The sequence below is a fragment of the Dromaius novaehollandiae genome, chromosome W, assembly GCF_036370855.1.
Source record: "Dromaius novaehollandiae isolate bDroNov1 chromosome W, bDroNov1.hap1, whole genome shotgun sequence".
NCBI lineage: Eukaryota > Metazoa > Chordata > Aves > Casuariiformes > Dromaiidae > Dromaius > Dromaius novaehollandiae.
In genome coordinates this window covers 21,284,155-21,310,649 of record NC_088130.1, presented here as the reverse complement: position 1 = coordinate 21,310,649, position 26,495 = coordinate 21,284,155, and the positions used below count along the sequence as shown (strand labels likewise).

At 40.2% G+C, this 26,495-nt stretch overlaps 1 protein-coding gene across 4 annotated transcripts in view; it reads left to right on the top strand.

The window, feature by feature from the left end:
* Nucleotides 1-26,495, top strand: part of LOC135323460 (CDC42 small effector protein 2) — a 116,392-nt gene that overhangs the window by 80,546 nt on the left and 9,351 nt on the right. For 3 of the 4 annotated variants that reach the window (XM_064500655.1, XM_064500652.1, XM_064500653.1), the window contains exon 2: nucleotides 596-921. In XM_064500655.1, coding sequence (XP_064356725.1) covers nucleotides 868-921 — 54 coding nt within the window. In that variant the 5' untranslated portion in view covers nucleotides 596-867. Of the gene's footprint in view, nucleotides 1-595; nucleotides 922-8,955; nucleotides 9,021-26,495 lie in introns of those variants that run through there. The other variant, XM_064500656.1, reaches the window with a different exon arrangement.

Sequence of the window (26,495 nt, the reverse complement as noted above, 5' to 3'; positions counted from 1 at the left end):
CAACTCTACGTGAAGTAGCAAGGTGGAGAGAGTGAAGGAAAAGTACCTTGTGTTGACCAAATCTGCCCTTCTTAGAAGTTTTCAGAATATGGAGGGTTTGGGGTGTTCCCCCCCCCCCCCCCCCCGCCCCAATTTAGAAAAAAACATGGCTCTGGCAGCTGTGCTACAGGGCTGTGGTTGGATGGTATTTACACTTTGCTCTGTGAATGGACTGGGTAATTTTTCCATTGGGAACTAGGAAGTGCCAATGGGTAGAATTCCTTAAGAAGCTAAAGCAGCGTATGGTCAGTTGCCACTTCTTAAAAAGACATTTGAAAGTTTGGAACAGATCAGACAGATGGCTGGTAAAAGACTGGACACCAGTTCTTTGCACTGGTTCATCTAACAAAAGTTAGAGATGGAAGCTGAGCTTTGTGCAAACTTCTGGTATATGCTATTTTCAGCAGTCGCTGTAGAAGTAAGTGTGTGACTTGTTTGCTAGTGTCTCTCTGTAGTTCAAGATATTATCAAGAAATCACTGGTGTGGGTGGCTGTCTGCAAGCGTGAGATGCTATATCTTCTTTCTTTCTGATGTAATGCGCTTCTCCATTTTCAGGTTCACATAACGCTAGGGACCAAAGACGCATACGTAACACTTCCATGGTGCTGGGACTGACCTTCTGAAGGAAGATTCTCAAATACTATTTTTTATCTTCATCCTGCTTATCCTGGGACTGACTTGTCTTTGGAGAAAAGTTCAGCAGAGGAAAAATTTTTCACGTTGGAACCATTATAACTAAATTTATTTAAAGAACTTGCTGCCTGGAGACGCTTCTGCAGAGTCTGAGTCCTGCTCTTCACCTGTGTTTGCACTTCAGACTATAAACAATGAGCGAGTTCTGGTTGTGTTTCAACTGCTGTATTGCAGAACAGCCTCAGCCTGTAAGTATGAATATTGGCACTGTTCTGTTTGTGTACAATTAACTGCATTGTTCACTTTTTTCTGGTTTTGTTTTAGCTTTTTAAATGAGTGCTGTTGGACTAAGCTCAGTGAGAATTAAGGAATTACCTACCATTTTGGCTTAGCTGGGACAGAAAAATGTCTGTTCTAGACTGATGTCATGCAGATATTTTCTTAAGCTTAAATCTGTCCAATGTCTTTGAAAAGAACCTTTATATTTTTTGAGTTGGAGAGAGGGAGAAAGGGGAGAGTGAGGAGGGAACTAACCTTTCACTCTAAAATCTGCCAAAAAGCAGCTGGAAATCTGGAAACCTAATGACTTCTGGTATTGTCTAAGGCCAGTCTTCGGGTATGGCTGGATAATGCTGACAAAAGGGAATATTTCTGTTAAGAAATACAGGGTGAAATACAGTCCTCCACCTTTCTTAGCGTTCGCTTAAATGAAGTCAGGATTCCAGCCTTAATCGTTTTGGTGATTTGACATGAAACTTTGGGAGGATGGAGGGAGGCACTCATGCCACAGATGCCCCGTTTTCTAGGATTTGGAGTGGCTGTAGTACGTACTGACCGAGTACATGCAACTGGATAAAACAGCAATTCAAAGCATTACATGAAAGAAAAGTATAAAAGTACAAAAATGTTCTTGCAGTTCATACACCTGAAAAAGTAGCTTTAGAGTGTGTTCTTGGGTCCAGAAAATCTGCCCGCCATGCAGGGGGAATTAATCAGGAACTTGATTAACTCCTGAGAAAAATCCTTGTATTGAGTGTGGCATCTAGATCAAGCTAAACGAATGTGTGGAAGGGCCAGTCATGTCCCAAAAGTATGTGGAAATGAGCACAGTGACTACTGAAGGATATGAGAGAATCCCAAAGGGAATAGTGCAAGCTCACATTAATATGCTCAGATGATAATATGTTGCTTTAGGGGAGGCAAAGGATTGAAAAGCCTAATGTCTGATGACTTTGCAGTTGCGCAAAGCCAGATAGCAAGAGTAATCCTTGAGTGGTAACACAAATATTAGAAATGTGAGCATTAGCATTTCAAACAAATAAATGCAACTTTATCTCACTTCTAGTACAAGCGAAGGGAAGGATTTATCTTGGATACCACCATAGGAAGTTGCTGTCCTCTCCTGTGCAGTCCTTCAAAATGTTATTTGCAAAGTTTTTGAATTATTATGTTTTTAAGATATTCAAAAAACATACCTCATTTTTAGTTTAAGGATGGAAAATGAAATACTGTCTTTTTTCCCCCAAGATCTGTCTTGCTCCTTATTATGATACAGTTAAGCTATTGCCTGAGAAATATGTGATATTAACGATCTGTGGGTCATGACTCATGGAAAGGGTGGAGAACATGCTTCAAAAGTGGAGAAAGAGGGGAAACAACCCTTTTTCATACGTTTCTGCTGATGTGATGGTGTGCATTTACTTAGAAAATTAAAACCGTCCTTATGTTTAAGATACAAACAGCACTTTGTTAAGCACTGACCTAGTTCCTGAAATCTGCCTTTCAAATGCTGTAGGAGCCTTCTTGTTAGGAAGTGCCAGAGTCCTTCAGGAGGCATCTCAAAAAGTAGCTGTGGAAATAGGTACTTCGTTGTCCTTCCCTACAGCGTTGCGCAGCTTGTTTTGCTCTGCGTGGTACTGTGCAGCAGTTGTTCGGCCATGCACCGTTGCATCAAACGGAGTATTTAGTCAGTATGTGTGTGTGTATATATGTGTGTGCGTATATATGTATATATATATTTATATCTGAATGAGCCCAGGAGCATTTTTGTTCTATGATGTATGAAGCAATGCATATACCATCGGTGTAAACAGATGGATAAATCTGCCTAGTTGTAAGGGAACAGTTTTCCCTGTCTCTGTACGTGTTGTGTAATCACGTGTTCAGGAAACCTGTTCATTGAAAAACATGCTAATTTTTAGTGCAAAGATACTGGTACTTACTGCCTTGTATCAAAAGGTAAGGGGAAATCTGCACGCTTGCAAAAAGCTATTTTTCCATCCCCGGCTGTCAATTTAATCTGTCAATTGAATCCAGTTTCTCAGGAGAAACTCTGTCTTCTGTCCAGTTTCATCTCTTCCACGTGCCTTCTTTCACCCTGCCTCGTGCATCTCGGCTTTTCTCATGGCCTGACTGGCAGAGCGGCAGCTCACTTTCAGGCTCAGCCCTTACATGAGGCATGCTGCTTCTGTCAGAGGACTAACACGGGCTCGTAGAAATGCGAACAACCAGTCTCTCAAAATAAAGACCTTTAAAGCAGGAAGCTACTTAATCTGCTGCTTATTCTGTCCCGTGCTGAAAATGTTTTTTCCATGTTTTTAAACTTGGCGTTCTCTGAAGCATGGATTTTTTTCTCATCGTCTTTGTCAGATGCTGATAGCTGGGACACCTTGAATGTCATGGCTGTTGACATAAACTTTAAGGTGGTCGGTTTTGGGGGGACTTTCTCCTGGTTTGTTTTCCTTTTCACTGGAGGAAAGATGCAAAACTTGAAGTAGCTGTGTGTGATTCTCTGATATTTATAGCTTCCATTAAGTTGATGGGCTTTCAATCTCTCTTGAGAGGCCGGAGGCAGGAACAGTCTGTTGCTTCCTTCTGGCAAAATCCCATGTTATTGTGTTAGCTGTCTTCAATGCACACCTCTATTCTATGCAACTATAGTGCACTTAAAATGGAAGGAAAAAAACCCCATACATGCAGAGTCCTTTCAGTGAATTTGGTAGGAGACTATTATTCAGACTGTATCCTAAGACTTTTTTTAACCTATTTCCGATACTCTGCAGGCCTTCCGGAATTGCATTCCTATTCTTTTCCAGTGGGTTTTCATGGTTTTGAACCCTAGATGCCCCTGCAGAGAACAAAAACATGCGTGTACCTTCTAGGCTTTGTAGACAGACTTGTAAACGCGATGGCCATAAAAATACATTACTTATCTAATTTCACTGGCATCACTTCTCTAATAGTATACCCCAGAGCAGTATAGTAACACTGTTGTGGTTATATATTAGTGTACTTTGGGAGGTTCCTTAATTAAAAAGACAGGCTTTAGGGTATTACCGTCATCTTTATTGAAATGTATTGTTTGTGTATCTGTAGCCTCTTTTTTGTCCTTTACCAGGGCTAAGTGGGTGCACTGTGCTGCTGTGAAATAAAGCACAGGCTTCTTGGAAAACAGTGTTGTATTCTCACTCCTGAGGTTACTTTGGTTGCTAAATATTTCACTTAGTGTTTCCAAGACTGTAAGATCATGGAAGGGGCATGTCTGAACACAGCTTTATTCTCCTATGAAATAGGATGATAACTGAAGAACTTGAGTATGCAAGGAGACAAAGCTGGGTGGTTATAAAGCTGAAGGAAGCATGTTCCTGATGGCTGGGCTAGGTCTCACTGCTTAACGGCCCAGAGACTTTTCCATACCAGAACCCTGGAAGGATGTGAACATAAGGCAAAGAAAGGTATTTTTGTATCAACTTCTGTTTTTTTTCTCATCAGATTTTGACTGAAAATACATTTTTACCAGAATGAGGACTTAAGACAACTGATTGGTTTTGTCTTTGTTTCCATGACACTATGGAGGTGATATTAATCTCTTAAGAAATGGCTATGGGGAAGTTTTTCTTAGTTCTTTAAATGGCCTGAACTTAATCTTTTATCTGAACCAAACTTTGTTTTGTTTTGAGAAGAGTGGCACTTTCTATGATTGCACCACATTTCTTACAGAGTATCAGTGGGAAGTGTAGCTCCTGTAAGCTGATTTTGCACTTCTAAGTGACTAGATGATGATTTCCTCCCATCCTCCAACATGCTTCCTGTGTGCTACAGCCTCATCCACTGCTGTGTTTCAGTAACTTCTGCCAAATCCCTGCCACCAGATGCTTTGCTTCATAGCAGCAGCTTTGTGAGCCTTGCTTCTCCTGGGGCTCTGCGTGGAACATCACGCCCATGGCTGCTTCCCTTGGCTGAGCTCGTAGGAGTCTGTCATTTTCCTTCTTTTTTGTGTCTTTGTCCTGTCCATTTTTAACTTGCAAAGTTAATTCTTGGTCTGAGAAGATTTGGTCACAATCTGGTGCACTCCCACCTGTGTTTGGGCCACTGCCCAGTGCAGTTGTGAAGTTGAACTCTTCAGTTTCCTTTGATCTTGTAGTAAAATTACTGCTCTGCAATAAAAGAATAACCTATGGTCTCCTTCTCCTTGCTCTGAGCTTCCTTCTCCAGTTACTTAACTTCTTTGTCCCTTGTGCCCTGTTTTGAGGATTTCATTTTGCATATTGTCAAAGGGCTTTTATGATTTTGCTGAATGCTGTGCCACAGATTAGAAAGTGAAGTTTTCTTTGTCCTTTTTCAACATATGAAATAGGTATGAAAGATCTGGATTTAAAGTGGGGAAGCCCATATTAAAAGAAGACAGAAAAGCAATTTATTTTCACTTCTAGCCAGTCTTGTGTATCATTTCTGGTCAAGTGACAGTGTTACAGAGGCCAAAAATTAAATTTGTACAATTGTGAGAGTTGGGTTTCTTTTCAGATGGTTTCCAACTAGGATGTAAAACATTTATCCAAAATTTTTGTTGCCCAAGTTGAATTGGGCCATGCTGTTATACTGAATGTTCCTGCCTTAGCTTTTCTGAAAACTAAGGTGTTCTGGAGGCTTACTGGGTGAAACAGAAGGGGGACAAGTTTTGAAAATTGCATTTAACTTGGTCAGAAGACCAGGACCCTGTAGAGCCACTTCATAGTGTACAATATTAATGAAGAGGTGGGAGAACCTTGATGGGCCATCTTTACTAGTAGACCTGACCCCTGTAATGAGAAGACACTGACAAATACTGACCTTGTCTGGTAATGGAAACAGTACACATACTGGTGTATTTATTGATGGAGCAACACTACAGAAGACGTAAATCATCTTGACACTGGTCACTTAAGGAAACTAACCACTGATGTGGTCACCTCTAGCTCTTTTCCTGGAGAAGGAGATATCTATGGCTAAGCATAGATCTACCACTGTAAGACCCTGGACACAATACAGGTACTGAAGCATTCAGTGTAATCATAAATGCAGAATAAATCGCCTTCAGTCAACATGCATAGAAAATGAGGTATTTGCTGTTGAACTCTGGGGCAGGTTCAGTATTACAGTGCTCTGTGAGTGTAGGTTCTCACTCAAAGACAAAAATATTCAGGCTTTCTTTATTAATAAAATTTGATCAACCTACCACATACAATAAGCCTATTAAGAACTTCAAAGGTAGAAGGTGACAATTCTACAGAGCGCCCAGATGTTGTTGTATTGAATTACGTTATTGAGCTGGAAGTTTTGGATGTTTCAAATTCCCCCCCCTCCTTTTTTCTTTCTTTTTTTCTGCTATTCAGTGATGTTTCTGTAGAACTAGCCTTAGGGAACACCTTGTTAAAAGGGGTAGAGCTAAATAAGCAGCATATTTTTCAACTCTGACCTGTGTGTTCTGCTTTTTTAGCCTAATAGGGCTGCTTTAGATTTTTCTTTTAAATTGATCCCTGCATGTGTTGAAATATTTGATGTGATGTCCAAGTAGTAGTGTTTACCACAAAAAAGGGTAGTATTCTGCAGGTATTTATGAATACTTGAATGGAAAATAACTGAGTATTTTGAGATGCTTTATTATGAATGAAGCTGTGAATTTTTTAGGAATTCTTTCCTAAAGAATTCCCTATCTTGAAGATAGCTGTATCAATGCTATTTATTTATTTAATACACTACTAGTTGATGGGGAAAATAGCTCTTTAGGGGGAAGAAATACAAGAATTATGCTAACTTTCTGTTGATGATGTATCCTGCTCTTATCAGCATATTGAAAACATACTATACCCTTCTTCAAATATCTACAGACTATATAGAGCACAAGTTTTCTGTTTAAACATGGGGAGGTTCCCTAAGTTAGTGTCAGCCTGTGAATTGCTTATTTTATATCTCTTCTCCTAATTTTTCAGCAAGACGGCATCTTCAAAAGCAAAACCCAGCATGAGTTGCTGAAAAAAGGAGCTGCCACCAGAAATGGTTGATTTCTGCCTAGCAAAAGTTGATAGTTTTGCAGCCAACCTTGGAAATAGTGTTGAAGCGTTTTCCAAAATGAACAAATCCAAAACAACCTTTCTGCATAACTTTTCTTATGGAGGTTAAAGCCGCACAGTTCTGATGTTTTTTGACTTGCCTTAATCTTGGCTGGCTGCTTGGTGGTTCAGTGATTTCCCACCGCCAACTCTGCTTTCTGTGTCAAATTAGGGAAGATTGGCAACCTGAAGATGTCAGCCTGTGGCATTAGGGGCACTTCTCCTTGCCAGCACCTAGAGACAGAAGGAACTTGGGCATATAGCCCAAGAGATTTGCAGTTTCCACCATCTCTGTGGTAGTATGCTTTGTGTTAATGGACAGAGAAGTCAGCTGTTGCCATGTGGCAAAGTGTATATTTGCTGTACCGTAAAATATATTTGTGACAGCGAAGGGAGTGCAGAGAGTAAAAACTTCTGCTGCTGCTGTCTTATTGTTTTTTTTATTGAGAGTTCCCTGTAATGGAGCCAAGGTACTTTGTTAAAGATAGTTCTTAAGACCAATGTGCAACACAAGATAGCCCACAAAACATTCATTTTAAATGGCTTGCAAATCATGAAAACTGAGCTTTTACTATTGTAAAGGTCTCTGCGTATCTTTACATCTTTAATTCTTAGACTTATAAAGTCTTTTTCAGACATTGTTCCTCAAACCTATGGTTCTGCAGTTCCTGTCGTGACTCTTGCTTACATGTCAGACATGCATGATATCAGAGTTCCTGTTTAATTATTGCAGTTATTCTTCACAGATTCTCAGAGACCTTGAATTTGTAAGGTGCTTCCTAAGCCAGAGACTTTAATAGGTAATGCTTGCAATGATTTTTTTTTTCTCCCTTTTGTCTTCAGGGTGGCTTGGCTGTTCACTCAAAAAATGCCAACTTTTGTAATTCAGGATTTATATCCTGCCACCGAGTAAGGAGAACAGAGGAGCATGGGTTGTGCCGCAAAACTGTAGCTGTGAATCACGCTCTGATGCAGACCGAGGGAAGTAATGCTTCCCCCAACCCTGCAATTCATTTTTGTTTTTCAAATAACTTCAGAGTTTTTAGCTACCTGGGTGCACCTTTAACAGAGGTGTCGTTCCCTGCAGCTGAGGAAAGATACCATCTTCCTTTGTCTTTTCTCCTTCAAATAAATGTGTGACACTGAGTGATTTGCTGGCATGTCATGCTCTGAGAGTGACCTGACACTGAAAGGGAGAGGCTCACCTGGAATTCCTTAAATAGTTTTAAGCTACTTCAGCTTTTCCTTCTTTTTTATTTTTTTTCTCCTCTCAGTTGTAAATTCAGCTCCTAAGTCTCAGAAAATAGTGCGGTTGTATAACAAGCTGTCTTTGGCAGGTACAGAGTCTTCCTAATTATTTTTCTCTTGCCTGTGGTAGGGATGTTTTTGCAGTGTGATCTTAACCTTCCTTTGTGTTCTGCTTGACTGATGGCTCAAGGTGGCCGTTACTTACTGTACATAATAAAAGAAGACAGCTCAAATTTCTGAAAAAATCAAAGGACTAGCTACTTCCTAGTTTGTATGTTCCCAAGTGAGAATATCTTAATTTTGCCTGATCCCTTTGACGGGGCTCAGTTAGGGTTTTGACTCAGGATTGTTTACAGTTGGTCCATGGTTACTGGAGTGGATTGGGAGATAATTTGGGGCTAGATAGGGATTTGTCTCTTAACTTTGCCCAGTTCAGTAGTACTTTGCTGGTGTAGTCCTGCATTTCATAACCCCCTCAGGTCCTAGCAGAGTGGTGCTGGCCAGTGGTTTGGAGCAGAGGTGCAGAGCTTGTCTTGCCACGCACAGCAGGAAATGCTTAGCAGAGGCTGCCTTGCCCCTGCTTTACTCCCTCCCTCCTCCTGGGCGGCTGTGGGGGGGCACAGAGCTTTGGAGTTTCACTTTGTTAAATTGCGACCTCCTAAATCTGCCTACCTACTTAAAAACTGAAAACCTTTCTGATGGGCAGTGAGCGTGGTGACACCTGCACTCAGGTGAGTACTATGGAGACTTGTGGCAGGAGCATAATACAGTATCCTCTCGTTCTGTCCTCAGGTTGCCCTAAAACCAGTTAAAGTCTTGTCCCCCCTGAAACCCCTGGGGCTGTGCTGCTGACTTTGAATGCAGATTTTTGCAACTCACCCCCCCGCCTTATTTGAGAGGGAGGTCAGCCTTGTTACCCCTGTTTTGGAGTTGGAAGAGTGAGGGCAGGTTACTTGGAGAGCTGTGTGCTAGTGAATGTCCTGGGCCTCAGACCCTCCAATCTTCAATGAGTGAAGGACAGAAAAATTGGTTGGGGCATGTAGGATGATGTGGTGCACAGAGGAAAAAAATCAGACCAAAATTAGAATAAAATGGAGAAACAGACCTGGATAGGATTGAGCAGATGATAATTAGGTGATTAGCCTGGAATGATAGAATTGGAGAGATGATGTCACTTCAGAGGTTTCAAAAAGACGATTACATAAACTAATTATTAGTCTTTACCTCATCATGTATATTTGCATAAAACTTGTCTTTTGGGGTGCTTTATCAGCTTTGGGAACTGAAGAACCAATGCTATCAGGAATTAAATTTTCTAAAGAAAGCACACTTGGCGATGTTGAACAGGGAACTGAAGCTGTATGTTGAGGGAGTGTATGATCTATGAAAGGAAATTACTACTTATGATTCATAAAGTTCCTCTGAACGTAGGGAGCCTCCAAACCAAACCCACTCCAGGTAAAGTTTTTTAAAGGCCATAATAAAATTAATATAGGACTTTTTGTTATTTAACTGCTTGCTTGGAATAAATCTTGTTTTAAATATAGCTTGCTGTGCTCCAGTTATTTCAAAATGTTTAATTTCTGGGCACTGGGATGATGGTTAAATAGACCAGTGTTCAAATGGGAAAATGAATCCCTCTAGGCACATATTCCAAGCAAATTTGCTAGAATATGCATGCATGCAACATAGATGCACACACACACACATGCATATGTATTGGATTGCATGTTTGTGGTAACAGCTGGGCATTGCTGAGCTTGTGAAGAGAAAGAGAAATGCCAGCACAAGAATAGGCGTGCTGATGTACAGAATAGCAAGCAAGGGAGCCTACAGGGCCTTTTGTTCAGGGAAAAATATCAAATGCATCCTTTCTTTTTGTAACATCATTTCATTTTCAAAGCTTAATTCTGCCTGTTCTGTTTGTAATGCAAAGAAAGGAAGGTTTGGGGAAGGGGGAAAAAAACCACTTAAATCTGTGTACTTCAGAGAATAAGGAAATGGGCCTTATGAGAGAGAAGTAGTAAGAGTGAGCTTAATGACTGCTTTTAAAACTGTATATTAAAACCTGTCAACTTTTTTTTTTTAAACACTTTAGGTTATGTGCAGTTTTTTTGTGTGTGTAAACTGAAGATAGTGCAGATCTGTAAAACACTGTGCCACCAATGCTAGGCCACTCTCAGTAGTGAGTGTGAGGAAGAAAAGGTGTTTAAAGTTGCTATGATAAAAGTAATGTGGATAAAACTAACTGGAGGACTAGAGTGGATATAAAAATGGATTTCTGTATGGCCCTACCCCTAAAGGAATGAAACGTCTAGGCACATACATCTCTGGTCAGCTTTGCTGAATTCAGATTAAAATGGCAATGTTCCCATTATAAAGGGAGAGTGATATTCCTGCACGGAGAGAATAGTCCAGAGGAAATAGTATCTGCTCACTTTAATGCATGCACAGCCCCCATTAAAATGTGGCAACAAACTGGCTGGTGTGTGGAGATGGCTAAGTTAGCAGATCTAGTGGCCAAAGCAGAACTAAAGGCTGCGACGTTTTCTGCTGGCTGGAGCACTTATGCGTTTCTTAAATAACAAAGAAGTGCAATCGGTAGGCCTTGGTTTCTCTGTTTTGTGAAGGATGTGTTTCGAGTGGCGGGTTGTTCTTTGGTTGGGTTTTTTTGTATTTTTGTGGAAGGAAGAATCTGCTGAATTCTAACATCAAGTAAGTAGTTACATCTAATAAGCTTTTTCCTATCTGAAACAATGTATTAACATACAAAAGGACCTAGTGTGTAATACTTGTGTGAAATTACTACGTTGTAACATCTGCAGTAATGTTTTACAAACATGAGGGCGTCTTGATTATCCTTTGAAGACAGTAAGATTGGTCTCCTCGTAGGCTGCCGGTGTTGTGCTTCATTCTGCCTAAATGCCATGCTACGGTATTTTTGTCACTCTCTCTGAACTTGACACCAGTGTAAATATTTATTTCTGTTTAGTCTGTTTGATGTAAGCCCTTCTGTTTGCACTATCTTATTTTTTTATAATAGGAAAAGTGATCAAGCACTTATGATATCTTAAATTGCATAATAAGTTATGTTCCAGAATTGGTCAGCTCACTTTATTCCTCAGTGAGGAAGAAAGAGAAATTATAAAGAGAATGAGAGGATTTTGTTTGGTTTAGGTGTCCTCTTAATCTTTTTCTGTAATAAGACAAGATTTGTCCTTTGAAGCTTACTCTGAAATATGACTCTAAAACCTGTTTTACCATATAGTCATTTGTTGCACAGTAGAATGTACCTCAAAGGATCACGTTTTATGAGGAACAGCCCTTTAAAATAAGTAAAACTTCCAGTTGCCAGGTCTACAAAGTCAGTCCGGGTTCAGAGAGTCAAGCTGAGTCCTTTTCCCACACTGGCACAGTAAGTTTTCTGCAAGTAATCCCTTTGCTTCAGCTCATTGGAATTTAGTAAATAATTTGGTCATGCCCAAGAAGGAAGAGAATTCAACTTCGCCTGAGCTGTGGTGCCTCTGCAGGCATTGCACGGGTGAATACCACTAACAACTTGCTTTTTGTGACCAAACTCAGCAGATGCATTCGCGTTTGCAATGCACAAGAGCAGGAATGCTGCAAGCGGTGTTAAATGTGGTGCAGTACGTGCTGTTACTGGCCCCCAGATAGGCAAACAACCGTATCTAAGTTTCAGATTGTATTTATCCAAGTTTACTTGTTTCAGTTTCTTAAGCAGAAGCATCCTGTACTTTGCCGCCTCTGATAGCACACACAAGAGTGGTCTGAAAATGAAGTCTTCAGGGAGATGGAATTGGGAAAGGTACAAAGGTAGATACTTGGGGATGGGTTTCTCAAAACTTTTTTCCATAATAATTCCCAAGAAGGAACATTTAGAGTCTCAGTGAGTGCCCATTTCTTCTCTTTGACATTTTTTTAGTCTTGCAGCTGGAAAACAAAACCCCCTGCTGTTCTTAGAGGGGAAATTTAAGTGCTTGCCCTCTTTCACATTTAAAAATGCATTTGATTCATAAAACATGTATATTGTATTGAACATTCAAATAAACTTTAAGCTACAATTAACACTTAAAAGCTTAAGGAATGGATGTTTAAAATAGTCTGGAATGATGTCACAGAGCGACCCAGGGTCACTGCTGAAGCTGTAATGGTTCTATTTTTACATGAAAGCAGCTGGAGCATGAACCAAGTATACATTGTTTTTGTAAAAAAATAAGCTTTTTAAGCTTCTGAAAAGCTGTATCAACTTCCTTCTTTTCAGGAGGGATTTTAACACAGCTCTTGCAAATGATTTAGGACAAAGGAAGGTGAGGGAATTGCCAGAAGCTTAAAGTGGCAGGATTCCTTAATATTGCTTTCTATCATCTTGCAGTTGCAGAGCCTTTGGGGCTCTTCATGGAGGATAACTTGACTCAGCTCTTCTTTCCAAGAAGAAGAACCAGTGTGATATGAGGGGACATTCATGGATGGCCGTCAAACGACAGAGGCTTTGCAGATACCTGTAGGGGACTGGGACAGAGATAAGAAATTACTGGAATAGAAAAGAATAAGAAGCAGAAGCAGGGAGGGCTCCTGAGAAGTATGCTAGGATGGCAGATACCAGTTACCTGACAAGATTTTTTTTTTTTCTTCTTTTGGTGTGGCTGGGGGCATTCAGGCAGGCAGTGAGGAGCGGGATATGGAGTGAACACCAGAAAGATGCTAGGAAATTAGCAGCAGCACAGCCTTTGGAACTTCAAAACTGCTTCTAATGTACCATTTCCAAATATCTGAAGTAAAACGGCAAGGAGACCTGAGAAGCTCTCTGTAGGGCAACCATAAAGTGACAGCCTATCTCTTATTAATGCCAGGTTAGACAACTTGGATTATGCTTGTTAAAAGTGAGACATTTCACTTTGATTCATTACTTTTTGTCCTAAATTATTTTGATATGGTATGTAGCTGTCTTTGGTGTAAAATAGTAAAACTATAGAGAAAGAAGCATGTAGTCCTAAATGGCTGTTTGGGGCAGCAGTTGTGGAAGGCTACTATATAGCCTGTGCCCATACTTCATATGCCGAACCTCACAGCATCTCAGTGAAGCTCTTGTGCAGACTTTTAGGTGGAGGCGAGGCATAGAGATCATGTGGGACATCTGGGAAGGGTGAAGTTCAAGGCAAATTCTGTGCCTTGATCATGGAAGTGTGCTTTTTTTTCTTGGAGTGATACAGCCTGATGCTATGGCATAGGGATCTCCTAAAATCTGACAAGAGCAGAATTTGGCAGGTGTCATGTTGGTGAACCTTCTGTTCAAAACCAGCTTCTTTCATTGGCGTAGCTGCTGGAGTTCACTGGAGACCTGTGTGTTGGGTTTTTTTTTTAAAAAAAAAAAAAAAAAAAAAAAAAGTACCTGACATTCAGGCTATGAAACATAGGGTGTTTTTTAAATGGTGTTTTGGGTGTGTGGGGTTATTTTTTTTTAAGCTCTTTTTTTCTTTCTAATTTAGGAACCATAGCTGTTTTCTTGTTAGCAGTTATGATTCAGTTCTGTATCCACAGCTCTAGTTAATGGAAAAATGGAGTTGTGTGCTTATCTTTTTAGGTATCATATGGTTTCATTTTTTGATGAGTACAAGGAAAAAGATTTACTGTAAATAATCTACACTTATGATTATGGACCTGGTTTGCAAGTTCTCAGACTGAGGCTCTTTGGAAAACTGCTCTGTTTATTGCTTTTTCTCCTCCTCATTCTCTGACTTACTTAACCACTAGTGATAGTAAATCTGTGGCCAGTCGCTGCTGGTGGCTGTGTCTTGTTTATGCTATAAGCCGACTACATTCATGGAACTGGGAAGCAGTTGCCCTGAAGTTGCCAATAATACAAGAAGCTGGAGGAGGCTGAGAGAGCTCGGCAGTGCTTAATGCATTGCAATGCTAAGTTTCCCTTGTTTTGCTGATTACTACAGAGCCAGGTTTTCCTATTCTATCTCTTTTTAAGAAGCTCCTGCATACAGGCTTCTCCTGGCAAGACCGGTAGATCTGAGATACTAGGAAAGCCACTAACAATTTTATGGAATTCTTCAATGGATCCAACTTCAGAATTGCCGATATTAGATGGAGAGAACAAAAAGTGTGCAAGCAGGAGACACTTATGCAATACTAGAAATTCTGCCATTACAGTAATACATTTAGTATCGATTTGCTGTAACCATTGAGTTTATAATTTGTTAAAACTTATTGCTAAACTAATGAAAAACATGAAACTTGTGGAACAGAAAATGAAGTTAGCTCATTTGCTGGACTCAGTGGATGGTTGAGGCTTTCTTTTCAGTGATGCCAAAGTTTTGTTGAAGACCTCAGCCTATCGCTGCTGAAACTGAATCTATTTCTGCTGCCAGCACAGGCAGGAATTTGTATCCCACAGTGTCATTACTTGCATGCTGTGTGGGGAAAATGTTGGTCAGTAATAACTTGGCAACTGCTGCCATCACTTGTATGGAATTATAACCAAGTGAGTTATTTCTTTGGATGGCCTGAATCCCCTTTATTAATTCTGAGTTAAATTTTGAAGTGAGATGTAAAAAGAAAGCCAAGTGCAAAGGAAGTATGGAAAGCAAGTCTAGTTTGAGGACGCATCTTCCCAGACTAGTATGTTTGCTCTAAGGATAATGAAATAACTATATTGATGTAGACAACTGCCACAGTACTCCATCGTGGTTGCTTAAGATTCTTCCCCTGATCATCAGTGTACCTGCTGCATTTTTATACTTTTGTCTGGTTAATCACATAACATACTACACAAATATAACAGTGTGTTTTCCCATAGTTTCTCTGGTTAGTGCCACAGTCAAATCTCAATTAAAAATTGGAGCAAACGCTCTGCAAGGAGCTGCTAACGAAGCAGGAATTGTGGAGAGGCGCATACCCTTTTGAAGAACAAGCAGTGATGATAGTGAGTGCCTCTCAGCGGGGTGCCTCATGTAAGGAGTGCTTGCTGTATTTTGCAGAAGACCTGTGAAACAAGGAGGGGTAGCCTTGTCATAGAAATGGAGAACAAGCTAGGAAGACTTTCTGAACACTATGAGCAGCCAAGAGTGCCTCTGAAAATGAAAACGTGATTTAAAAAAAATTTTTTATGGCAAATTCTCAATAATAAGTGTACCTGAGATTTTGTGCATCTTCTTACTGCAGCTAATGGAGGAGCAAGGAGCTTTTGCTACAAATTTTCCCCAAAGCTGTATTCAAAAATACGAATTTTAACAATTAGGTTAGGAATATGGGACAATCTCTCCTGACAAAAATTTAAATACTTAATGGTTGTTTACACTCAAGACCTGTGGAACTGTGGCATGCCTCAACTAGACTGTGCAAAAGTGCCTGTGTATGCTTGAAATTGGTATTTTCCATTTGATATGGGGTTGGATAAGGCAGCAAGGATTTCTTCATTTTGCCAAAGGAAAGCAGCACAGTTCATGATAGGACTTTCTTCATGTTCGGTGTTGAGCTGAGCTAGGCAGGAGTCCTGTGCTCAACTAAACGTGCTCCAGCACAAGGGCTTTGCTCGCTTGTTTCTTCCAGGCCTATGGGTTTGCAGTGGCACACTGTTCTGCTAACCCTTTGCCCTGCGCTTCTGCGGGGGATTTGGTAATTAGCTCCCTGAACAACTTCCATCTCATCTCTTACTTTTTTTGGAGATCTGCCACACTTAAGGTGAGATGGCATCTGTGGGCACAGGCCTTTGTGTGGCAGCTCACACTGAGAGGGAAATTGGAGCAAGCACCAGTGCTTTCTGCGGTTGGGATTTTTTCTTCCAGAGAAAGAAACTTTTATATAGTTGTGCTCGGGTCAGATACTGTTCTGAATATGTCAAAAGCTAAGCAGACTGCTGTTTTAAGTCTTAAGCGCAGCTGTTGGTATAAACGCTTCCAAGAGTTGCTGGGATCCTGCAGAGGATCCTCCAGTTGCCGGTATCCTCCAGAGGAGCTTCTGCCCATACTACATGTGGGATCAGCATCTAAGCAGTCCTAAAATACTGGACCATCCCTTGTTAAATTGTCTTGGATTTTTCTTTTTTTAATGATGCCATCACACTCGCATGCACTGGTGAGATCATCTAAATGTATGACTATTTTTTCATAGTATGGGTAGAATATGGGAGGGTGTTCCTGCCCGTGTTGTATAGATTGTAACTCCTTTTTTTTTTTTTTAGGAAGCACAAGCAAAGACAGACTGGACCATAGTATAATGTCTTGTGGCTTGTATTTGTTCCAGTGAATTACCTAAATGAACCAGGCGAACAGTTTTTCAAAGATGACAGTCAAATTGGGAGCTTTACAGAAGTCTTCATAGGAACAGGAGGTGGGATGGGCGCTGCAGCAAACTCGTGATTCCTTGTTTATGAATCCTCTTCCCTGCTATTAAATTGGGGTGCCTAAGGCTGTGAGCCAGCACTTGCTCACCGGTGAGGGAACTGGTCAGGTTGCCTTTGGAGCAGCAAGGAGAATGCAGAGATGATGATGAGTTGGCACAGGTGAAAAATAACCTAGCAAGGAAGTACCAGTGGGAGGATTTCCAGGAAGGTCCGCAGTCAGGTGTGTGTGTCATGGAGCTGACACATGAATTACTTCCCTTTCCAGAAGGATTTGTATGGAAAAAGAAATCATTCAGAGAAGTCCTGAGAAGTAAGTAGTACAGTACACCATTAGAAAACCAGGTGAATATTTAGGTTTTTCATTGCCTATGTGTATAGACAAATAAGCTGCCATTACTCGGGTGAAATGCTTTCAAGCTGGGAAGATGACATGCACAAAGGTTTTTGAAAACTGATGAATGTGCTATGTCTGTGCGTGTTGACTCCTGAGGATATTATTAAGTGTTGTGGCTTTGTTTTTGCCTGCAGCATAAGCACTAGAGCTTCCGCCCATGAGTTCTGCCACTAACAAATATCAGTGCTGTAATTCCAGAGGATGCATCTTCTCCCAGCAAGGGAATTCCTTTGAGTTGCTTGTAAAAGGTTTACTGAAAATACCACCTGTGCCCTTATTTGTTGGCACAGTCAAGGGTGAATCACAATGTGTAATACTAAATTGCTGCTTGGGAGTTCATACTGGAATGGCTTAGAACTATTACCCTCGGAGGTAGATGTTTTAACTAGCTGTTCCAGAGGAAGTATTAGACTTATTGATTGGTTTTGTATTATGAGTATGACTGAGGATCCTATGTCAGACAGTGGCTATTACTGAGATCCTGTTTGGAAGCAATATTTCACTTTATTTCTGCTTTTGCTCTGCTTATCTGTAATGGAGTTTGGTATGTGGAGATTTCTGATTTAGATTGTGTTATGCAAAATGGGGTATATACAGGAATACAGAAGGCCTATATATATGCTTCCATATAGATGTAAATATGTGCAGATGTGTGTACGCAGGGTGTAACAAACCTGTTTCAGCTAGCTAGCTAGCTCTAGGAAGCCTTATTACAGGATTTGCAAGCATAAAATACAACTTCTTAACAAAAGAACTTGAATGCACAGCTTATTTAAGGACACCTGAAGCTTTTGTTTGTGTTTTAGTTGGGGGGTAACATTCATTTGGTCGAATAAGAGGGGTTTCATGTTGTAAGTCTTGACGCGTTTCCCCTAGAGAGCTGTGACTCTCATCATGCTAGTTGACCTCCGAAATATTTCCTGTGTTCCTTTTGGAAAAGGTCAGCAAGTAAAAAGAGAGCGAGCTAAACATGATACAATTCTCAGCGTGTTGCTGTCAGGACTCTTGGAATTAATTGTTTTGGAGAGAGTACTAAATATTTCCAGAAGGCTTGTATTGGGATGTCTCTGCATTATTTGTTTACTCTGTCTTTTTTTAAACATTCTGACTGAGCACTGCATTCGTGTCCTAGTGATGTCAGTGCTCGCCCACTCCTGCTCCATATTCTTGCTCTTCGCCACTATCCTAAGTTGGAGACTCGGAGGGTGGAAGAGACCTGGATGCCATCTAGTGCAACGTCCCCACCCAGTAAGAGGACCAGCTATAGCAGGTTGCTCAAGACCACATACAGTAGATGGTTATCTCCAAGCCTGGGAGCTCAACAATTTCTTTGGTTCACTGTTCCAGTGTTTGACCACCTTCATAATGAAAAACTTAAGTTAGTCAGAATTTTCCATACTGCAACTTGAGGCCATGGCTTCTGATCGTATCGTTGTGCACCTCCGAAGGGTCTCGCTCTGTGCCCCCCTGGTAGGGGGTTGAATGCCACAATAAGACCACAAGCAAATTTCTCCTTTTTCTTAAGGCTGCACAAACCCACTTCTTTCAGCCTCCCCCTGTATGTCAGGTCCTGTAGAGCTGTTGTCCCTCACTGGTGTCCCAGCTGTGGATTCGCTCTGAAACCTGCAGTGGTAAATGCCGTGCTCCCAGCTGTTGGATCTAGTGAAGTGCACTTCTCCTAAGTAACAGCTTAGGCGTTAGATGTTATGCTGCTCAGCAACTGTGTGAAAAGATTGCATCTCGAATGCAAAGTTTTGACTATCGTTGAGCGATCACAAGCCGGTATCACAGACTTTTTGGTATCAAAGGCAGGGCATGAAGCAACTAAAGTAGCTGCGCAATCAGGACTGCGTAGTCTGTCTAAAGACATTGAAGCAGTATGGCTGCAGTAGTAGATAACTGGTGTTAGTGACTGTTCTTTTTAGCTATGTTAAATGGGCCTTAATTACCAAAAGTAATGAACTGTTGTTGTTGGAAAGAAAAGTTTAGTTAGTGGCAGAAATGTTCATTTGCCAAATCATGTTATAAATGTTATCTTGAAATTGTACTAATGTGTATCTTGAAAAAGACAGTAGTTATTAGCTATACCAAGAAATTGATTCTGATTTATTACATGTCTTAAAGCTGATTTAAGCCTCGAGAATTGAACAAGTTCCCTTTAATGTGGGAGCTAAACACATTTCTTAAAAGACCTATTGTCTCTTAGTCATTTGACCTCATCTGGCAAATTTTCCTGTTTATTTAGAAAACATAGGCTACAATTGCCAGTTTTGTCATGTGATGACTAACACCATCATAATATAATGGAATATTGTGTAAACAGATCCAAAAGCACACACTTGAAAAGACTGAAGAAGGTGGTGATGTGCTGAATTTGCTAAAAACAAAGGAGCTGTTTGACATAACAGCAATACACAATAGTGTGAGGTCTTCATTTACAAAACAGATTAATTTGCAGAAAAGTTGTACTTAAAATTAGGCCGAAAGACGTGATGAAATAAGCTCTTCTGCCATTTTAGTTTATTTGCCTCTGACTTATGTTTATAAATGCAGAGCTGCTAATTCCTTTGCTTGTGCGTTCAGAAGGCTATCAAGTGTGCTTATTCTTTTTTTCCCTGTCACTTGTCAGTCAGTAAATGAAAATGATGTTGCCTAAAGGCTAAATCCAGTGTACATGTGATATGCCATTTATTGGATTCTGTGAGTAATTGTAACTGCTTAAATTATTTAAAATTTTCTCTTTTCAATCCTTTGTTCTGTTTCCAAACTTTTCTTTAGCTAGAGGAGTCTGGCTGCATCTTGGATCTGCAGAAAATTCGATGACAGCTAAATGTGCTGCTGGCCCACTACTTATTTCTGTTGCGAAAGAACTGGCATGAAAACCTGTTCTGATTTCCTCTTGCTTCTATTCTGATGAAACTGTATTTAGTAAGATATGCAGGAAAGGACTTCTTTCAATCAAGACTTTTAAGCAATCTGCTAGATACTGCCTATGTAAGTGATTCAAAAATTACTGTTAGGAAAGGTAGTGGCTTTTTGGTGTTTTCTCGGTGGAGATCACATTGCTGGCCTGAACCGCACTGTGTTGGACTTTAACCCCCACCCATTACTGTTTTGGAATAAGCTTATCACTGAAATACGGTGATTTGGAGGGAGTGGATGGCATTTTTTCTTGTATATTATCTTAATTGTGCTGCTTTATGCGCTGCTTCTGTATTAGACCTCTTGATAAGCGTTTGAACCAGAAAATGCTAGTTCTTCATTCTCGATGCTTTGGGGAGAGAAAGGGGTCCCTTGCAATTCCATATAGTTAGCATCACTTTTCCTGTAGAAATACTTGGTGTTTGAAAAGTTGGAAGTTATATATTAAAACTCTGAATATATGCTACTGCCTGGTTGGAATTGTAACGTGATAGTGGATGGTGTCTCTTATTTATGTGTGTGTGTGTGTGTGTGTGTGTGTGTGTGTGTGTATATATATATATATATATATATATATATATGTATATATATATATATATATATATATGTATATATATATATACACATATACACACACACACACTTTGTTTATATATTTATGTTTTATATATTAGATATATATGTATAAATAAAAACACATTTCTAGGATCCCTTTTTAGGGAGAAAAGCATGGAGACATGCATCCTAAAGGCACAATGCACAAAAGACGAATACAAGGGACCCCTGGTCCCACAGCCTCTCTGTGGGGCTCGGCGGAAGGTGCTCCGAGGCCATTTCAGCTGGTTTTGATGGAGCAGCAGTGGGCACCCGTCACACCGTTCAGACCAGGGCTCCTCTGCAGAGGTAGAGCCCACGCCTCACTGCTGAGTGCGATGCTGTGAGGATGGGTCGGGCTGCGCAGCATGCGTTACGTTGGTGGAAACGGCCACCCTGAGCATGTCAGAGATTTTTTTGGCAGCAGAACAGCAGGTATGTGGGAGGACTCAAAGCCACTTTTATGGGGTGATCTGATACTTCCTATTCCAGGCGAGTACCTCACTCTTCCTGTGAATTAATGTGTGTAGGATCAGTTGGGTGGCCCTGCATGGGAACTCCTTTGCTTTTGCTGTTAGTGTTTTCTCTCAAGAACAGGTAAGAAGGGTAGGAAAGATCAAAGAAGGAAGAGAAAATCAAGGGTGTTTTTTCACTTCTGGTTTCTCTTCTAACAGTACAGATTCTCCATCTTGAAATGACTGACTATCTTGTCTTTGATTAAATCCTTTCCTTAGTTTCACGTCTTACTCAGACTTATCTTTGGCTAGCACTGCTTTTGAAGTTTCAGCTGAGGTCTTGAATACAAAGCTAGTAGCAAACAGCTCTGGTTCAACAGGGATGTGTATCATTGAAAGCTTTAATAGATCATGTTATCTTCAGGGAGAAGCTATGAAATACGTATCTTGATTGGTGTGGAGGATCCCAGAGAGTAAATTAACAGATTAGAACAGCTTGTTTTTGCACTGGGTGAGCGTAACCTAACCCTGCAAGGATCGACAACAGGAATCCTCAAAACCAGAAAGTTTAGCCATTTGAGGGCTGTTTGTGAGGGAAGGTCAAAAAACACAATAGCTCAGAGCCTCCACTTAAATCTGATAGTTCCTATTTCAAAAAAGAGCTTAGCAAATGGCATACTTGCCTATCACTGTTCTGATAAGCCCGTGCTATGGGGTTCATGAGCAGAGTAGCTCCTCACCCTGAAAGCCAATGCACTAGACAGCTGCAAAAGTGAACAGGAGCATATCCTTTGCTTGCGTTTGTCTCGCCTCCCAGGAGAGTGGCAGTCGTAGCAGTTGTCAATAGGATATTTTTTGAGGAGAGTTTGTAATTTGGATTTTTTCTTTTTAATGTGGAAGATGCATTATATTTCTAAATCATAGTGTGGCAAAGGATTAGAACATGTGGTTAAGGATCCAATTTATTAGGATTCATTATGTTCAAAATACCCTGCTGTTGTTTAAAAGCCAGGCTTGCAAAGAGCTATAGTGGGGAGTAAATTGCTTCTTACTGTATTAAAGGATGTCATTATACTGACTGAGAGGGGAGCAGCGGAGCAGTCTGAAAAACCGACCCTCCTGTTTTGGAGACTATTTCAAAAGCTGTGCAACTTTCTAGTGTTCATGACTTCACAGGCATCCTCCTGGTTTGTAAAGAGTAAACTTTTTCTGGAGGTAATAAACGTACGTGATTGTTCCCTGACCACAGACACTAGTTCTGTGAAGGAGCCCGTTACAGCGTCCAGCTGGATCGCTCGCCTCTGTTCACTGGGAATAGTTTCCCAGGAGGGAGTTAGCAAGTAAATTTATGAAGTCTTGAACCAGGCTTTGAGAGGAATTATGTTCTTGAGCTACCCTCTTGCCAAGAGTGATGATAAGCCTGTTTTATGAGAGTAATCATTTAAGGAAAGGGAAAAACCTACTTTTTGTCTCGGCTAAGCTCCTGAGCCTAGTGAGCGTGGCTGACGTGAAGCAGTCCTGCCAGGTGAGTGTGACCTGCCGAAGCCTCACGCCGTTGGGATACCCAAATCAGATATAATAGTGTGGATACCTTGGTTTCCATGGTCTGTGTTCCTTTTGAGGACTGATTAACTTCTTAAAAAGAGGCTTACCAGGGATTAAAGGAGAGACTGATAGAAGACTGGAAAATGAATCTGGGAAGCTGACTTTTTACTGTGCTTCAGATTAGGTGCCAAAGCGTGAGGGTTTTTTCCCGATGAAATATCAAGGCTGCTTGATGTTAAAATACAATAGATGTTTCTCATCCTTTTACTCAGAAAGGAAGATTGTAAAGCACAGGGATTATGCCTCAATAAATGTTGCTCTTTAGCTTTTCTGCATGCATGCCTTTGTGGCAAACTTACAAATTTTGTATTGAAATAACAGGGAAGCCAAAATAACAGATTGTCATAAAGAATAATAGAGAGAATCTTGCAGAGTAAGCAGAAATGATGACAAGTATGGACCAGGGTTCCTCTTCTACAGATAATTAGATAGAAAGGCAAAAAACTGTCAAAAAATGAAGATATATCATTGTACATAATGTATGTATTTATGATTTTATATATGGATCATTTCATATTGATTTGCTTCCGTCTGTGTGGTGTGCTGGATCAGACTAGTTCAGATCAGCATGTTACTTTCTTTCCAATTTAGTTTACTATACCCTATTCTTTTTTCCAAACAGAGAGAAATATTAAATTAAGGAAGAATGCCTGGATGCACTATATATATATATATGTGCCCAAACCATATATATATGGTAGCATACTCAATAAAAAAATCTCACAGTTGTAAGGTTTTGGTAAATATTACAAAGGTAGCAGTTGGCAAGTAAGTTTTCTTTGTCCTGTTTTTGTTTGAATGTGAATCAAAAATATTCTCCTAAATGAAAAAGGAGCAAAACCACTATATCTGCATTAGTTTTGACCATTGTTCTTTAAAAATAACATGCTTTGATATTCAAGTCAAATGTCAAAAGTTATTTTTAATACAAGGTGCAGCTCCGGTTTGTTCCTGACATAAATTAGTCGCTAGCATAGACGTGGTCCGTTCTTTCCCTTCGTAGACTCAGTTGGTGGGTGTTCTTCTGCTTAGTTTCTTACAGTTTACTTGAAATTACTGCAGTCTTAAGATATCAAAAGCCAGGAGAACCTGTAGAGCATTGCTCTGAGAGGAAAAGAGTTGACAGCTTTTCTTGTGTGTAAAGTGGAGATACGATGAAATAGTAGGTGACAGGGAAAAAGTGACAGGTGGAGGAATTTTAATAAAGAAGCATTGTTTTCAGAAATTGTATGTGTTTGCAATATGGGAATAACTTATGCTCTTTGAATTTCTTCTGTTTCTTCTATGTATCACTTTATGCTTAGAAATCACGTTCCTGATCTGCATCTGCAATACCACTTTCTTTTGCGAGCTGACAAGGGCCTTTGTCGAGCTGAGAGAGAGGCTTCTACAATTAAGATTACCATAGGCTCGTGGAGTGAGGGAGCAGAGCCTTTGAAGTGGTATGCATCAGTTATGTTGCAGTCAGACTGGGATTTAGGATGTGTACCTCGCTGATATCTTCCAAAAATCTGCTGTAGATTAAGCAGAACATGCTTTTCTGCCAGAAAACTTAACTGGTGGAGTTAAAGCTGGAGGAACAGGTTACATATATCATGCCAGAGGTTTTGACTTGGAGATTTTTTTTGCTTTTGATCCCCTGGGTACATAGGTTACTACTTGCAGTGACTTCTGGTGATACCTTTGTATGCTTTTCTCTGCATTTGACTTGACTTTTGATTTCTCCTTTTAACAACTTCCAGAAAAATAACCTTTTGCCTGCTAGGATCTAAGTGACATCATTTGAATCTTCTGCGATATATTGGAGACCTGGAGAAATTTCAAAGGAGAAATGTCAAAAACTTTACTGTTTTTCCATATATGTGCAGGCAGAGAGATGAATGTGACTGAGCACTGTTACCACCACTATGCAAAGGCTTGAGCTAGAGAAGTGCAGCCCAACTTCTGTACAAAACTTTGAGATGGTCAGAAAAGATCATTTCTCTGCAAACCAAAAATAAAAAAGGAATTTAAAAAAAAGCTTTGGTCTGGAACTATCAGTGGCAATTATTTGTTTAAAGAGACAGATTTCAGTTTTGAGTTTCTAATAGTAAGTAGCTTTTTAAACTATAAGATGTTTTTCAATAAAATGCTTGTAATTTTGCTAACTGGTAGGCAGAGTATAATTAGATTAATATTTTTAAACCTTATCAAAAGTTTCAAAACCTTACAGGGTTAAATTCACTTGCAGGCGATGCAAATCTTGGTTTTCTGAATCCTGATCTTAAACTTCAAGAGAGACACTAGCCTGTGTGAGTGCAAAAGATCATTCATGGCTTAAGAATAGAAGAGACATCAATTCTTCCCTGCATTACTATGGTAACTGGAATGTGATACGGTTTCAGGGCAGCTGCCATATGTGTGCAAAGCACAGCTTCTGAGCCGGGTCCTGAAAATGCTTCCACTCCCCTCCAGCCTTTATCGCACAAACTTGCATCCCCTGTACTGCTGATCACAGATGGCTTTTTCTTTTTGTGGGGTAAAGATGACCTGGTGTGTCCTTTGGAATTCAGATTCCTTAGAATTTGCGAAGAGAACAAACTGAGGAAAGCCATTAAATGATATTTTTATATTCCACTTCCAGGATCTCATAACAAGAAAGATAACATACATTTAACAAGTTAGTTAATCGTAAGGTGATTTTTTTATTATTATTTTTTCTCCCCTCCCAAGAAAACATCCACAAGAAACACAGATACAAGATATCAGCAGCTCATTGTGGTTAGGTTATCTGAGTTAGGACTCAAGTGTTCTGCCAGAAATATCTCCCTTACTTTAAAACAAGCCTTCAGTTGTATGCATGTTAAGTCCTTTGCTTGCATCGTATACATGATAAGTTGTTTTGTAGATAACCTTCACAGTTGGATCTCATTATTGGACTGATTAGTGATATTTATATTCTAAGGTTAATTATTTATGGTATGCTTCCAAATGGAGGTTGGGGTACAGATGAAGGCTAACTGGAATTGATTTCTGCTGCTACAAGAGTTTGGGTGCTTCTAGGAGCTTAATGACTGTCTGCATTAGGAACAAGCACACAATAGGCACAAATGATATATTAAGGGGAAAAGAGCATAATTGGGCTATTTCTTCTGAAGTGAAAGATGAATATGCTACTTCTGTGCTCCTTTCAGATTAAATATACTAAATTTATTGAAGAATCAATCCATGTGTCAGTTCTTATTGTTTATAGAATAATGGTAGTGCATGTATTCTTACAGGTGCAGGACCTCAGAAAATAATAAGTTCAGAATTAAATCCTAGCAATGATGATGTTTGTGGTGTGATCTGAAAGTTTTGTAGGCTTTTCTAAGCATGCTCCCTGACTCCTCTCTCCTCTGTTATATCCTTCTAAAATAGGTGACTTTTTACTGTGCTTGCCATATCAATTCATCCAACCTAGTCAGTCTTATTAGCTTGCTGGATGAGGCCATCTTCACTAAGAACCAGCACATCTTAATAAGAGCAGTTTTGTAGAGCAAAACAATTGATATTAAGGAGCCAAGATGTCTGTTAAGTGCATTCTGGAGTTTACTTCAGACTGGACTGGCATGTCTGGTCCTGTGGCCTCAATATCCACTAGCAGCTGGAGTGCGTCAGCTATGGGCAAGCATCTCTGGTTCAGCTTCATCTGAAAGAAACTCAGTTTATGTACTCCAAGGTTACCCTGCAATTCCAGTCGAAGCATGGTAAATAGGGACAGGCAAAGTCACTTCAAAAGCATGCTCCTGAGCCAAGCTAAAAATGTAATGTAAATGCAAACTAAGTGCTCCTGCAGCAAGACAGCAGCACTTGATTTGCTTTTAGCATGAACTGCTTTAGGGTC